Genomic DNA, 15,123 nt, shown 5'->3' with positions numbered 1-15,123 from the left:
AAATAGATTTTTTTTAAATGACCAACATGTGTTTATATAATCACCACATTTTCAAATAAAATAGAATTGTCATTAAAGAAAGGTTTTCTCGTTGTTGTTTTTTTATTTGTTTGTTTGTTTGCTTGTTTTTTTTTTATTAGATGAACTCTTTTTTTGTTTCCTATATTATTTCTTTCCAGGTATTGGCTATGGAATGGTACTACTCTCTGGACTGATTGCTATTTATTACACCATGGTTACAGCATGGGCTTTTCATTTTTTGTTTTCATCAATGACAGCGGCGTTGCCATGGAGAAGTTGTACAAATACATGGAATACAAAATGTAAGTTTGTTGAACATTTTAATGCAAATTATTTCAAAGCTACACTAATCATTTCTCTCGGATTTTAAACCTACACCATCTATTCAATTTTAAAATTACACTAACAATTTCTATCCCATTTTAAAGCCACACTAACAAATTTTATCACATTTTAAAGTCACACTAACAAATTTTATCATATTTAAAGTCATACTAGTAATTTTAATAACATTTTATAGTCGCACTAACAATTTCTATTCAATTTTAAAGTAACACTAACAATTTTTATCACATTTTAAAGTAACACTAACAATTTTTATCACATTTTAAAGTAACACTAACAATTTTTATCACATTTTAAAGTAACACTAACAATTTTTATCACATTTTAAAGCCACATTAACAATACTTATCACATTTTAAAGTCACACTAACAATTTTTATCATATTTTAAAGTCATACTAACAATTTGTTTCATACTAAAATTTCTATCCCATTTTAAAGTAACACTAACAATTCCAATAGTATTTGACACTAACAATTTATATCTTATTTTGAAGGAATATAAAACATTTCTATCACATTTTAAAGTCACACTAACAATACTTATCACATTTTAAAGTCACACTAACAATACTTATCACATTTTAAAGTCACACTAACAATACTTATCACATTTTAAAGTCACATTAACAATACTTATCACATTTTAAAGTCACACTAACAATACTTATCACATTTTAAAGTCACACTAACAATACTTATCACATTTTAAAGTCACACTAACAATACTTATCACATTTTAAAGTCACACTAACAATTTTTATCACATTTTAAAGTCACATTAACAATACTTATCACATTTTAAAGTCACACTAACAATTTTTATCACATTTTAAAGTCACACTAACAATACTTATCACATTTTAAAGACACGCTAACAAATTTTATTTCATTTTAATGCCACACTAACAATTGTATTTCATTTTAAAGGGATAAAAAACATTTCTATTACAGTTTAAAGTCACACTAAGAAATTCCATTCCATTTTAAAGTCACACAAAAATTCTTACCCATTTCAAAGCAACATGAACATTTTGTCAAAAATTTTAGTAATCCGAAATAAAATTTATCATTCTCTTTTATAATACTTCATCAGGTAATTATACCGATACACAAATAGTCCTAAACTCAAACATTAACAGTAAACACATATAACTAATACCAAGCACTTTTCAGAAAGGAGCACACTCCAGGAACACATTCTTTTTTGCTACAGCCACAGAGCAAATAGCTCATTTTTTTTTTTTATCTAGTAATTGCTAGCGAGTAAATAAGGACTTATTGTAAAATAATGCTAGAAATGTATTGAATTTTTCAACAGGTTATTTTAATGTTTCTGAATTTCTGTGGTAAGGATTGATAATTTGGATTATTCAGACGACTGTTCTCATCTTGAGAGTCATTCACATAACGTTTCGGTTGATGTGATCTCCGATTTTCTTCGGGTGTCTCTTGTCAAACTCACAAGGACCTGTGGTGTAACGGATAAAGCACTAAGTAAAATTGCAAAATATTTAAGATTTTTACCCGGTCATGGCTGACAACGAGAGCATGCTACTCCCATGGATTAAATAGATGGTTCTGTTTGAAATTTACGACAGATTCCCGAGTTTCACAGAAAGATTCTCAGAATTTGACAAGATATATCTGAAGAAGGTCGGAGGTTACATAGGCTGAAAAGTTGTAACAATAATACTGAAAACGAGAACAATAGTGGAATAATTCAAATAATTGAGGTTATTTTCAGGTGCAAATGGAACGAGCTGCTTCTTAATTTAGGAGCGAAAGAGAAAATAACTTAAAATCTAGTGGAGGCGATGTAATACACCTAAATGTAAACACAATGAAAACAGCTAATTGTTACATCATTATACTTTATCCTATGCTGACAATGTTAAAAATACATAATGTAAATTAAGGCCAAATGTCTAATCTGTGTGTGTGAGTCAGTGTGTCTGTGAGTTCCTTCCATATAGACTCGAAAATGGGTGAGTCGATTTTTATGAAATTTCACACAAAAGTACTTTGTGTCTGGCAGTGTTCTTAGATAGTATTTATGTCGAAATGTCTTGGGTAAGTATTGAAAATCGATAATCGAAATTATCCGATGAAAGAAGGAACAGGCGATTTTGACCAAAGTTAACACCTTACAAAGCCTAACACCACAAGTGCATTTAAGAATTATTACCACACAAGCTGAAAGGTCCAACATATAAAATCAACAGTAGGTTATTTGATATGACAGAGATGCGTTCGGAATGAATGCTTCTTTTTAGAGCACAATTGAACCATGGTACTTGACTTTTGCATTTTAAACTTTAATTCAAGTCATAAAAAATAATTTTAATTTAATTCATTTTTTTTATTTTTCTATACTGCAATTAAGACTACAATGTATTGTAGACTAGGTCATTGCAAGAGGCATGTGAAACTTCCTCTCAGTCTACCGCGCTGGGTCCCCAACTAAAGCAGGCAATCAATCGATTTGATTGAAAAATGGGCGATTTCATCGATTTTGATGATAATAAAAAGATGGGAGTGTGAAACATTTGTTACATGATAAGGGCTGACCCCTTTTCATGTAAGTATAAAAATAGAGAGATTACTTAAAATGAAAATAAAATGAGAGAAAGCAGAAATCGAACCCTGGACATAAGTTTTAAAGAACAATATGTTTAAATGGAATGTCCAGTAAATTGTTAATTCTGATGAAATAAATAATAAATAAACTATTCAATTGTTAGAAAGAATGTGGATAATAAAATATGGGTTAAATAAATTAGATATGTAGGTTGAATTCCTTTGTAAAAACATCAAAGAAAAAATAGGTTATTGGGAAATCATAATGTAGGAAACGTGCAAAGTCGCGCATGTTGAAACACGTGAATTTTGCTCACGAGGCCGGACATGCATGGATTTCTCAATATAGGAAGTGAGAGTTAGTTAGTTAGTTAGAGGGACAGTCAGTGAGAAACTCAGAGAGAGTCTGGAGTTTGAAATTCGAACGTCTAGAAGCGAGACGATCACTTTGAAACTAAAATGTGAAGCTTTGAATTCTTGATGAGAAAATCACGGCCGTTCGTGAAGAAATAAACCCATCATGTATTTTGATAAAGCGTCTTTGTGTTTGTGATTTTTACAAAAAGGTAAAGTGAATTGTTATTATATGTCTGTGTTATAAAATGTCGTGACATACACATCTCATATCCACAATGTGAATCTACATCTCATATCTACACTAAGACTGTCTGAACACTATCTCCTCACTCTAAGAGCTTCACATATCAACACTTCTAAGTAATGAACTTTAATATATATGAAACATCATAACACGAACACGGAACGAACAATCTCTCTCACAACATCCCTCTCTAGAACTCTCTCAACAGCATCACTTGTAATAAGACTCTCTCTCAACGACAAACACTCTAATAAGACTCTCTAAGACTAATAAGACTCAAAGACTCTCTCTGAATAAGACCCCGCTATATAACATATATATAATTTGGTGTACGTGACTAGTCCACTCATGCAAAGGTGGGTTAAAAAAAAAAAAGAAACTGGCGTTACCACGAAAAAAAAAACACAACGTTTACTAGACGATCACAGAATGTAGAAAAGAAAAAGAAATTCAAAACGAAATAAAACAACAATTAAAAAAAAGAGAACATGCACACATACGCAGTATTAAAAAAAAAATAGAAGAAAAAAAATGAACACACAAAAGAACAAAAGATACAAGAAATATTTTAAAAAAAAAAGAAAGAAAAGGCCGATATGCCGTAAAAGAAATCCGTAGTAATGAATGGAAATATAGTAAACACAAGTCATCGTGCATAATTCATTGAAATGAATTCTTTTGTTATGTAGCACATACACACAACAAAATAAATGTGTCAGAAATGTTTTTAGTAAATGCGGGCCAAAGCAGTTTGTTTAAAAGTTAGCTGTCAAACATTGTAACAATGTGTGTCAAAGTCCGATGTACTTTTAAAAACTTGTGTTATTAAAAAAAAAATAAATAAATAAAATAAAATACTCTATAGAAAAAAGAAAGATGCAGAATGAAATCAAATTTATGCACTGTGATAATTTTCGGCTTTTTAGTATGATTTAATTGTTCTGGTCTTTGAAAAAGGGACAAATTTTTGTTTTGTGTCAACGGACTTTTGAAATGTATAATGTAACGAATTTTTATTATTTTTTTTGTGTTTTGTTGCAAAATGTTTAAATGTATTAAGGTATTTTCTTTTGAAAATGTGTTTTAAACAATATTGTAAATTTATACTTAATGTAAATGTTATTGATTTTCACAGCAAGAATTCAAAGTTATCAGTAAATATACATTGGATTTAAACAGTCTAGGAGAAAATAAAACTAGTTAAGACGTATGGTTGGCTTACAGATTCACTTAGAATTTTAGAAGGGAGACAAGAATTAAAATTACGTAAACGGGTATTTAGAGAGTTTTTAGATGTGATAAGCCGTAAGAAAGATGGTTTTTTTAGCAATTAGTTTTTGTTGTTTTTTTTTTAGAGATCCTATAATTTTTCTCCAAGAAAAGTGACTTGGTAGGGATTGATAAGCACAAGATGTGCCCCTATTCGAAAAATTTGGGAACCTGATTAATTAAGTGCTTAAAATAAGCTGGTTGCACGTAACGACTCCAAGCAAATGGTAAGACTTGGCTTAATTAATAAACAGGCGTTGGAAAGAATACGAAAATTCTTAAGGGGACCAGTAAACCGATGATAGGTAGTCCCGAGGCAATCACATATAGCTTAATGAAGTAAGAGACAGGCAAAAATATGCCTTAGATTACGTAAGAAAGATATAACCTTGTATTTTTTTAGAGACGCATGAATGTGGGATATATCTGCTGGATCTTGGAAGCTCTGGTGAGAGAAAAGAAAAATCACAAAAAAATCGGGCAATTAGATAGAATTTCGAGCGCAATTAAGGTGTTTGGCGCGAAAGGTGTTAGTTAGTTAGGGGTGATATTTCTAAATCCTCGTCGAAGTTTCAAGAATCCAAGCAAGGAAATCCGAGTGAATCCGTATGAGAGAAAAAAAAAGGTATATCTTGATAGTTAAAGCCAACCATGAAGATTGGTTATGAGCTTTGGTATGTCCCGTATAAGATAGTTATAGAAAAAAACAAACAAACAAAGCCATACTTGATAAGACTAACCATGCGGAAAGTGACGAGCAGGACACTTTTGGGACGAAGGAAGTCGTCCATTTCGAGAGTGGTGGAAACCTCTAGTCTGCAGCATATGGGTGGCTGGAAAGTAGCTGATGTGAATCATAGGTAAAGACCCTACACCCAAAAAGTAAATGCCAAGAAGATCAGAAAGGTTCTGTTCTTATAAAAATAAATAATTGTGAAGTCGGCTGTGGAGGGCTGACTGAAAGAGATTTTTTTTTGTTTTTTTAGCCTGATCTTTCTAGCCGTGTGGTTGTGTAGATGTAAAAATAAAAAAATGTATTAAATTTAAAAATGCATACATTTTTTTTGTGAAATATGGAAGGGAGAGATGTTACATGATAAGGGCTGACCCCTTTTCATGTAAGTATAAAAATAGAGAGATTTCTTAAAATGAAAATAAAATGAGAGAAAGCAGAAATCGAACCTTGGATATAAGTTTTAAAGAACAATAGGTTTAAATGGAATGTCCAGTAAATTGTTAATTCTGATGAAATAAATAATAAATAAACTATTCAATTGTTAGAAAGAATGTGGATAATAAAATATGGGTTAAATAAATTAGATATGTAGGTTGAATTCCTTTGTAAAAATATCAAAGAAAAAATAGGTTATTGGGAAATCATAATGTAGGAAACGTGCAAAGTCGCGCATGTTGAAACACGTGAATTTTGCTCACGAGGCCGGACATGCATGGATTTCTCAATATAGGAAGTGAGAGTTAGTTAGTTAGTTAGAGGGACAGTCAGTGAGAAACTCAGAGAGAGTCTGGAGTTTGAAATTCGAACGTCTAGAAGCGAGACGATCACTTTGAAACTAAAATGTGAAGCTTTGAATTCTTGATGAGAAAATCACGGCCGGTCGTGAAGAAATAAACCCATCATGTATTTTGATAAAGCGTCTTTGTGTTTGTGATTCTTACAAAAAGGTAAAGTGAATTGTTATTATATGTCTGTGTTATAAAATGTCGTGACATACACATCTCATATCCACAATGTGAATCTACATCTCATATCTACACTAAGACTGTCTGAACACTATCTCCTCACTCTAAGAGCTTCACATATCAACACTTCTAAGTAATGAACTTTAATATATATGAAACATCATAACACGAACACGGAACGAACAATCTCTCTCGCAACATCCCTCTCTAGAACTCCCTTAACAGCATCACTTGTAATAAGACTCTCTCTCCACGACAAACACTCTAATAAGACTCTTCTAAGACTGCGCGTGTAATAAGACTCTTTCTAAGCATCACTTATAATAAGACTCTCTCAATGAAACAGCTATATAACACATTCATTGATCATCATTCAATCCCGGGCAACGCCGGGTCTCCTCACTAGTGAACCAACAAATGTGCGAAAGAAAATGTTACTTTCACAGCCATTTGATAAGTTAGAACGGGCTTTACTGCACAAATACTTAATTCGCTCTTGAACGTCACGTAAATACTCACGGATTCCATTCTCAATTGAGAGGAGACAATTTCTGCCTTTGCTGTTGGTATTTGCAAATAATTTATTTCACTCGTTCTGCAGAATTCTTACAGACTTTTGTAGAACCGAATTCTTCTTCGTCGTTTATAACTTCGTTCAACAAGATTTCATAATACCTCATTGGTAGAAATATAAAAACACAAAAAATAAAAGCAAAATGAAAAAGGCGTCGGAAATATTAATGTCCTCTGATGGTCCATTTTAATAAAGCAAGCAAATAAACAGAAATTAAATTAAATTGAAAAAAAAAAGATTACAAAATGATTTTTTAAAAATTGAAAAAAAAATGCATTCAAAATTTAAAAACATAATAAATAAATTTTGTTGTTTTGTTTTATGGCATATGAACCCCTTTTAGGTTATTTAATGCTGAATCCAGTTATTCTGGAAATAGTATTTGTTATATCCGGTTTCAACGGTATATAATAATATGACAAAATATGCCGAGTGGTATGCGTAACAAAGAAGGTTTATTGGTACTTCGTAATAATACAAAATACAATATGGCTACTTGCTTTTGAAATTAGATAATGTCAATGAAGGTAAAGAAAAGAAACTTGTAGAGTGTCTGACGCGAAACTGCAAAACAAGACAAGACGCCCTCACCTTAAAATGGTAGCTCTTTTATATCCTGTTTCGTATCCGGTTCGAGACGCAGTTATGTCCCTTATAAATATTCATGTTGCATCCAGTTATTTTGTAGAATGTTTTTATTCTTTAAGCTCTTCAATCACTAGTTTGTAGTTTTTGGTTTGGTTGTTTTATGGTAGATTTTATCGTTATTTCTTCCCTGCCCTGCAGAACATGAATGAGTTTTGCAATGGGAGAGGGAAAAGGGTTACAGTATTTAAGTTTGGTACATTTTAAGTTAGGAAACCAGTCAGAAAGTTGAGTTGATAAAAAGAGTGTTGCGGACCAGGATATAATAATACCCTAGCTCGCCAAAAGAAAATAATGAAACGAATGGAATTGAAGGAAACAAAGACTCAATTGATGGATAAGATAAACGTCGTTTATTTACTGTTGAAAGAATGTTTTAGATATAACATGTGTTCATGTCCGCGCGTGTGTAACCAATGTTCATTGCGGGACTGGTGTTGTAGAAAGAATAGGCAATGTGTGTTCATCTCAAGTACGGGTCACTATCGTTTGTTCGCGCGTGGGAAGAGAAATGAGTGTTGTGGTGGAAATTGGAATGATAGTCCAGCGTGTAGACAAAGACAAAGAATGGAGAGTTGACATCAGTTAGTAGTCAGCTACGCAAAGGTTTTCTCAGGGACCAGCAGTAGATAGAGAGAGGAAGAGTGAGAATGTGTACCTACGGTCTGTTAGCTCGTGCCCCATACATAGTAGTAAGGGGGTGTGACGCACGCGGTTCGGTCCATAGACCAACTGACCAGCTTAAAAGGGTTAGAAACAGCTTGTCTCTTTGTTTTATACTCGTTTCCGGTGGTCTTTTGCGCATGTGTATATTTCCTTAGAAAGTGGAAGTGACGTCGTCCATGTGTGCGTTCGTGTGCGCATGTGTGAGTACATGTGTATACGTTAGCATGTGTGTATATATACGTGAATGTGAGTGTATGTACGCGAACGTGAATATATGTACGTGTGTGGACGTGGGCGCATATGTTTGTGTGTGCGTATGCATATGGCATAGCTTTAAATGTGAATGTGTGTTTTTGTGCGAGACTAGAAAAGGCTCGCACAAGAGAAAGGGGAAATGGGAAAAAGGAAAAGGGAGAAAAGATGGGTTGTTGTTTTGGGTTTTGCAGAACATAATTAATTTTGCAAAAGGAATTAGAAAAACAAAAAGCATCAATGTTAGAAAAAGTATACACATTAGTCAATCAAATTCTTAGTTTTGACATTAAATTATGGATTTATTTTTTATTGGTGCAGACTGTAAAGCTGAGAAATAGGAGATATCAAATCGTTCAGACGTTATGAATCATTTGATTAAAAAAAAATTTTTTTCTTAAAAAGGGAAGATCTACATTTTATAGAAAAAATCATTTACAAGATTTATACAAAAATGCAGAAACCTTCTACTGTTGCATTTCAGCCTTGTGTCATACATGTAGAAAGCCAAATTGTTGTTATTATTATAAAAAAAAAAAACATGAACGTTTTTCATGAATGGAGTTCCATAGCAACAACTTCTCGTCGGTGAAACACGTTACCAAAAGATTGCTTCCCTATAGGCTATGACATTATTTCTCTTCAGACGATTGCCCTCATCAACATTATTTCTCGGCACATTAGTTTCGTCTTTATTTTTTTCTTATCGATTAGTTTTGTCTTCTTTTTCTTATCGATTAGTTTTGTCTTCTTTTTCTTATCGATTAGGTTTTTTTTTCTCGTTGGTTATTTTTAATGATTATAAGTAATGGGTAGGGATTAAATAGCGAAGTGATAGTCAGGGAGCAAAGCTAGCTAGTTTATTAATAACGTTGCATTTCAATCTTTTGTCTTGCATGTAGAAAACCAAGTTATCGTCATTATTACAAAAACACATGAACGTTCACAGTTATTGTACATAACTTGTTAGTTAGTGGCTTGTTCTTATACATGCTCCATCTGTGATCCTTCCAGACTGATGGCCTATCATCCTGAAATCAAAGTTGCTTATTTATACTTTCAAAGGAACTAAGTCAAAAAAAAAAAAAACTAATGGAAGACAGATGAGGTTTATTCAGCTTGATCTCCATTCTAAATCACTTATCAGTATAGCAGTAGCGGTACTTACTGGGCTGGTCACTAAAGTGTGGTGTCTGCACAGATGCTTGTACGAGCCTTTTTCAAGCCTCACGCAAAAACACACATTCACATTTCAAGCTATGTCATTTACATACGTGCACACAAAGATACGCGCCCACGTACACACACGTACACATATTCACGTTCGCGTACATACACTCACATTCACGTGTATATACACACACGCTAACGCACACATATGTACTCACACATGGACGACGTCACTTCCGTTTTCTAAGGAAATATACACATGCGCAAAAGACCACTGGAAACGAGTATAAAAGAGAGAGTAACAACCGGCTCTTCCTTTTCCGGCCCAGCTTCCGTGCTGGTCGGTCTACGAACCGAACCGCGTGCGTCACGCCCCCTTACTACTATGCATGGGGCACGAGCTAACAGACCATAGGTACACATTCTCACTCTTTCTCTCTCTATCTATTGCTGGTCCCTGAGAACACCTTCGCGTAGCTGACTACTAACTGATGTCAACTCTCTATCCACTTTTTTATCTACACGCTGGACTATCATTCCCATTTTTCACTACAACACTCATTTCTCTTCCCACGCGCGAACAAACGGTAGTGAGATGAACACACATTTCCTATTCTTGCTACAACACCAACCCCGCAACGAACATTGGTTACACACGCGTGGACATGAACACATGCTATAACTAAAACGTTCATTTTTTCAACAACAAATAAACGACGATTATCTTATCAATCAATTAAGTCTTTGTTTCCTTCAATTCCATTCGTTTCATTATTTTCTTGTGGCGAGCTAGGGTATTATACCCTGGTCTGCTACATGCTGCACTCAAATAAATTGTCCTCAGTCAATAGAGGGGGAAACCCTCCTATACTGAGGCCATTTTATTTTTGCAGAATTCCCATTTTGAGGGGAGCTGGTTATCTCCCACATTAAACCGACCTTGTGTCACATTTTGTTTCAATGGAAACAAATAAATAACCAGTATAGCAGAGAGGAAGGGATAAAGAGATCGATAATCACAGCCTAAAGATGGAACAGGAATCTTACAAATTGAGTATTGAACCTCTTATTCTAAAATACGTCCCTTGTGTTTTAAAAAAGCATACACCTTAAAATTAGAGACAATTATCAGTGTTATATATTCCACCATCGTGCATGCTCAAATACTTCACATACACCTATCTCCATTTCCATCATCATCACCTCCTTTGTCGTTGTGAACCCAGGTTATGGATATAAAAGCTTAATTTAATTTATTTTATCTGCGTGAAATCTCACAAGCTAAGAGCAAGAGACATAGAGTATTGCTTGGAAACCAAGTGCTTTGCGACTATTACCTGGTGTTACTCTCTGGCTTTTTGACCTCTTAACTTTGTGCATGGTTTTTATTATGTAACATTAGTTTAGATAATTGTTAAATTACTGATTTATTTATTTTTTTACTATTGCAAATTGAAAACCTGAAAAATATCAGAGTTATATATTTTTTTACTATTGCAAATTGTAAAGCTGAGAAATATCAGAGTTATATATTTTTTTACTATTGCAAATTGAAAAGCTGAGAAATATCAGAATTATATATATATATATTTTTTACTGTCGCAAATTGAAAAGCTGAGAAATATCAGAATCATAATTTTTTTTTACTATGGCAAATTGAAAAGCTGAGAAATATCAGAATTATATAGTTTTTTTACTATTGCAAATTGAAAAGCTGAGAAATATCAGAATTATATATATATATATATATATATATATATATATATATATATATATATATATATATATTACTGTTGCAAATTGAAAAGCTGAGAAATATCAGAATTATATATTTTTTTTTACTATTGCAAACTGAAAAGTTGAGAAATATCAGAATTATATATATATATTTTTTACTGTTGCAAATTGAAAAGCTGAAAAATATCAGAATTATATATTTTTTTTTACTATTGCAAATTGAAAAGTTGAGAAATATCAGAATTATATAGTTTTTTTACTATTGCAAATTGAAAAGCTGAGAAATATCCGAGTTATATATTTTTTGTAACTATGGCAAATTGAAAAGCTGCGAAATATCAGAATTATATAGTTTTTTTACTATTGCAAATTGAAAAGCTGAGAGATATCAGAATAATATATTTTTTTTACTATGGCAAATTGAAAAGCTGCGAAATATCAGAATTATATAGTTTTTTTACTATTGCAAATTGAAAAGCTGAGAGATATCAGAATAATATATTTTTTTTACTATTGCAAATTGAAAAGCTGAGAAATATCAGAGTTATATATATTTTTTACTATTGCAAATTGAAAAGCTGAGAAATATCAGAATCATCTATTTTTTTTACTATTGCAAATTGAAAAGCTGAGAAATATCAGAGTTATATATATTTTTTTACTATTGCAAATTGAAAAGCTGAGAAATATCAGAATTATCTATTTTTTTACTATTGCAAATTGAAAAGCTGAGAAATATCAGAATTATATATTTTTTTTACTATTGCAAATTGAAAAGCTGAGAAATATCAGAGTTATATATTTTTTTACTCTTGCAAATTGAAAAGCTGAGAAATATCAGAATTATATATATTTTTTACTATTGAAAATTGAAAAGCTGAGAAATATCAGAATTATCTATTTTTTTACTATTGCAAATTGAAAAGCTGAGAAATATCAGAATCATTTATTTTTTTTACTATTGCAGATTGTAAAGCTGAGAAATATCAGATACCAAATTGTTCAGACGTCATGAATCACTCCAAAGATCATGAACTGAATTTGTCAAATATATCCGTACCCATCAACTGTATGTGGAACGCTTCATTCTCTTTGTTTGCGGAAAATTCTTCAGCAGGCAGCTTGGAAGCCAATGTCACATTTAACAGTCCAAGTGAAGAATATTTCTAGTAAGTTAATTCTGTTGTTGTTTTCTTTTTTTTATCTTTTTCTTAAAAATGAAAGTTCTAACCTCACTTTCGATAATTGGTAATACCATGAAACTGCAGTAAAGAAATACTACAGATAAAATAGTTATTTCTACACAAGGAGTAATATCTTGATAAGACAAAGAGCCTGTATTTTACTTTTGTAGGTTTGGAGAAAGCTTTTGACAGAGCCAGATGTTATTTGATGGACTTACTAAATTAGGGACAAGTGGTTGGTCAAGGTTGTTCCAGCAACGAACCGAAATACTTAAAATCGTGTTAGAATTAACAGCGCATTTAATGATGGTTTTAATGTTAAACTGCGAGGTTATCACGGATTTGTACAGAATTCGTTATTTTCCTTTTGTGTCTTAGAAGGATTGTCCAGAGCAGCCATTCTCAACCTTTCCTCCTCCTCCTCCATCATCAGCAGCAGCTTTATGTATTTCATAGTTATCATAAAGTGGCAGAGGAGCAAGAAGTTCAAAAGAACCTTTTTTTTTTTTCTTTTTTTAGGTGTGTGAATTTCTCTCGCATAGGTTTTGCCCCGGGCAGAATGAAAGAAAATCAATCAGAAATTACAACAGGCTCACCTTTTAAACTTCAACATGAATTTTATTAAAGCAAAAAAAAAAAAAAAGATCCAATTTTCAAAAGAAATATCAGAGTTATATCTTCTGCTATCTGCCGTAATGGGCTGGTAACATCCCCAAAAGGGTAATGGTTCATCTTTGATAAAAGATGGGTACAAAACTCCGCCGACGAGGAACGATGCGCATGTTGAACAGTTGAGTGATATCTTCCAAGATGGTTACTGCAAGTCGGGTAGCCTCGAGAAGTCCACTGTAGATAACTGTTTAAATGGCGGACAAATGACAGGTCAAACTGTAGACCTTAATTTTGTCTCTGGTAGACATTATATTGTAATGATGAAAGTCAATTGATTCACAGAGCACAACAGCATGTGATAATATAATAATTCGCCCAACATAAGAGCATTGGTGATTGCAAATGATAATAACATTTCGCCCCACATTAGAGCATTAAAACGTCTCAATGAGACCAAGTGATTTGAGACTAAAGTGTCGAGTAAGAATTCGAACATCCTTTTCAATCCATGTCTGTGTCAAATCTGATCTGAAAGGATAAATTTAGCGCCAAGCACATCCTTGGCAATTAGTAAATAACAAGCAATCTGAATGGTTAAAACAAAATTGTGGGCGGACAAACCAACCAATGAGGGGCCTGCTTATTTCTGCAGAATTTCTTCATAGGACTTTGGGTTTTGCATAAAAATAGTATTATACATGTGTATCACAAAAATAAAGAAAATCAAACTTTTTCTAAATAGAAAATTATGAAGTTAATTTTTTGTTTTTTGTTTTTTGTTGTTTTTTTTATTTTTTTTTTTTTATTTTATTCCATTTTCACCCCAAACAAGGCACAGTGCCACTTTGATGTAGGGGCTACTATCGGGGACATAAGTTGCAGAGATACTATGTAGGGAGTTGAGCAGCAAAATGTCTGTTCACATTACACTTGAACTTCTGCATGTCAGTACAGTTGGGAAAGCAGAGTTCCAAAGTCTAGCAGTTCTGGGGAAGAAACTATTGGAGTAGAAGGCTTTCTTACATCTAGGGATCTCTACTGTGAAGGAATGGGATTTAGCTGCTTGTCGGGTTAGTCGGGGGTATTCACGTCGAGGGGATACAAGTGCTTGCAGTTCGTCAGCACATTTACCATTACAGTACTTATAGAACAGGCAGAGGGATGCAACATTTCGTTGATGAGACGGAGGTTGAAGCTTAGATGACAGTTCAGGACCTATCAGGTTGGCGACTCTCTTTTGAACCCTGTCTAGGAGTGAGAGACAAGTAGCAGATACACCAGCCCAAGTGACAACATTTACTCCATACATGGGCGACTGATGGACTCATAAAGGTACAGGATACTTTCAGGTGTAAGTAGTTTTCTAGCACGGTAGAGAGACTCGTTGGCTACAAAACAATATTTATCAAGCCGCATGTGGTTGAATAAAGGGCGATCAAAAAGTGGACATTGGGTTTACTTTTGGCAACCTCATAACTCTTTTGTCCTTTAGTCCTCACATTCCAAGTGATGTTTGACAAAGGAAAAAGAATTGCTGTTTCATAAGTCAGAATCAATCCATCTAACTTTTATCGTTTGCTAGCAGTTTTTTTTTTTTTTTGCAAAGGAATCATCATTTATCAAGGCTCAGGGGCGATTCGAGGATATGGGTTAAAGAGTGTACAGTGGTCAAAAGGACAATATTACAGTCATCGTTAGAAGTGTAAAATTGGTAAAATTGGTTTACTTAAGTGGAACGGCTCATCAAGAACTTGTTCACATTGGACT

The 15,123-nt window shown here is 33.1% G+C and overlaps 1 protein-coding gene across 4 annotated transcripts in view; it reads left to right on the top strand.

Moving 5' to 3' along the window:
* The window catches only part of LOC145291281 (uncharacterized), a 682,583-nt gene that overhangs the window by 604,973 nt on the left and 62,487 nt on the right, over positions 1-15,123 (top strand). For all 4 annotated transcript variants that reach the window (XM_080136928.1, XM_080136924.1, XM_080136927.1 and 1 more), the window contains exons 16-17: positions 180-323; positions 12,528-12,729. In XM_080136928.1, the coding sequence (XP_079993054.1) occupies positions 180-323; positions 12,528-12,729 (346 nt within the window). The remainder of the gene's footprint in view (positions 1-179; positions 324-12,527; positions 12,730-15,123) is intronic.

This window comes from Euprymna scolopes, chromosome 12 (genome assembly GCF_053919585.1).
Source record: "Euprymna scolopes isolate OS-2025 chromosome 12, ASM5391958v1, whole genome shotgun sequence".
NCBI classification, from domain to species: Eukaryota; Metazoa; Mollusca; class Cephalopoda; order Sepiida; family Sepiolidae; genus Euprymna; species Euprymna scolopes.
The sequence above is the reverse complement of the archived record's forward strand: the minus strand, read 5'-3'. Positions and strand labels throughout refer to the sequence as shown.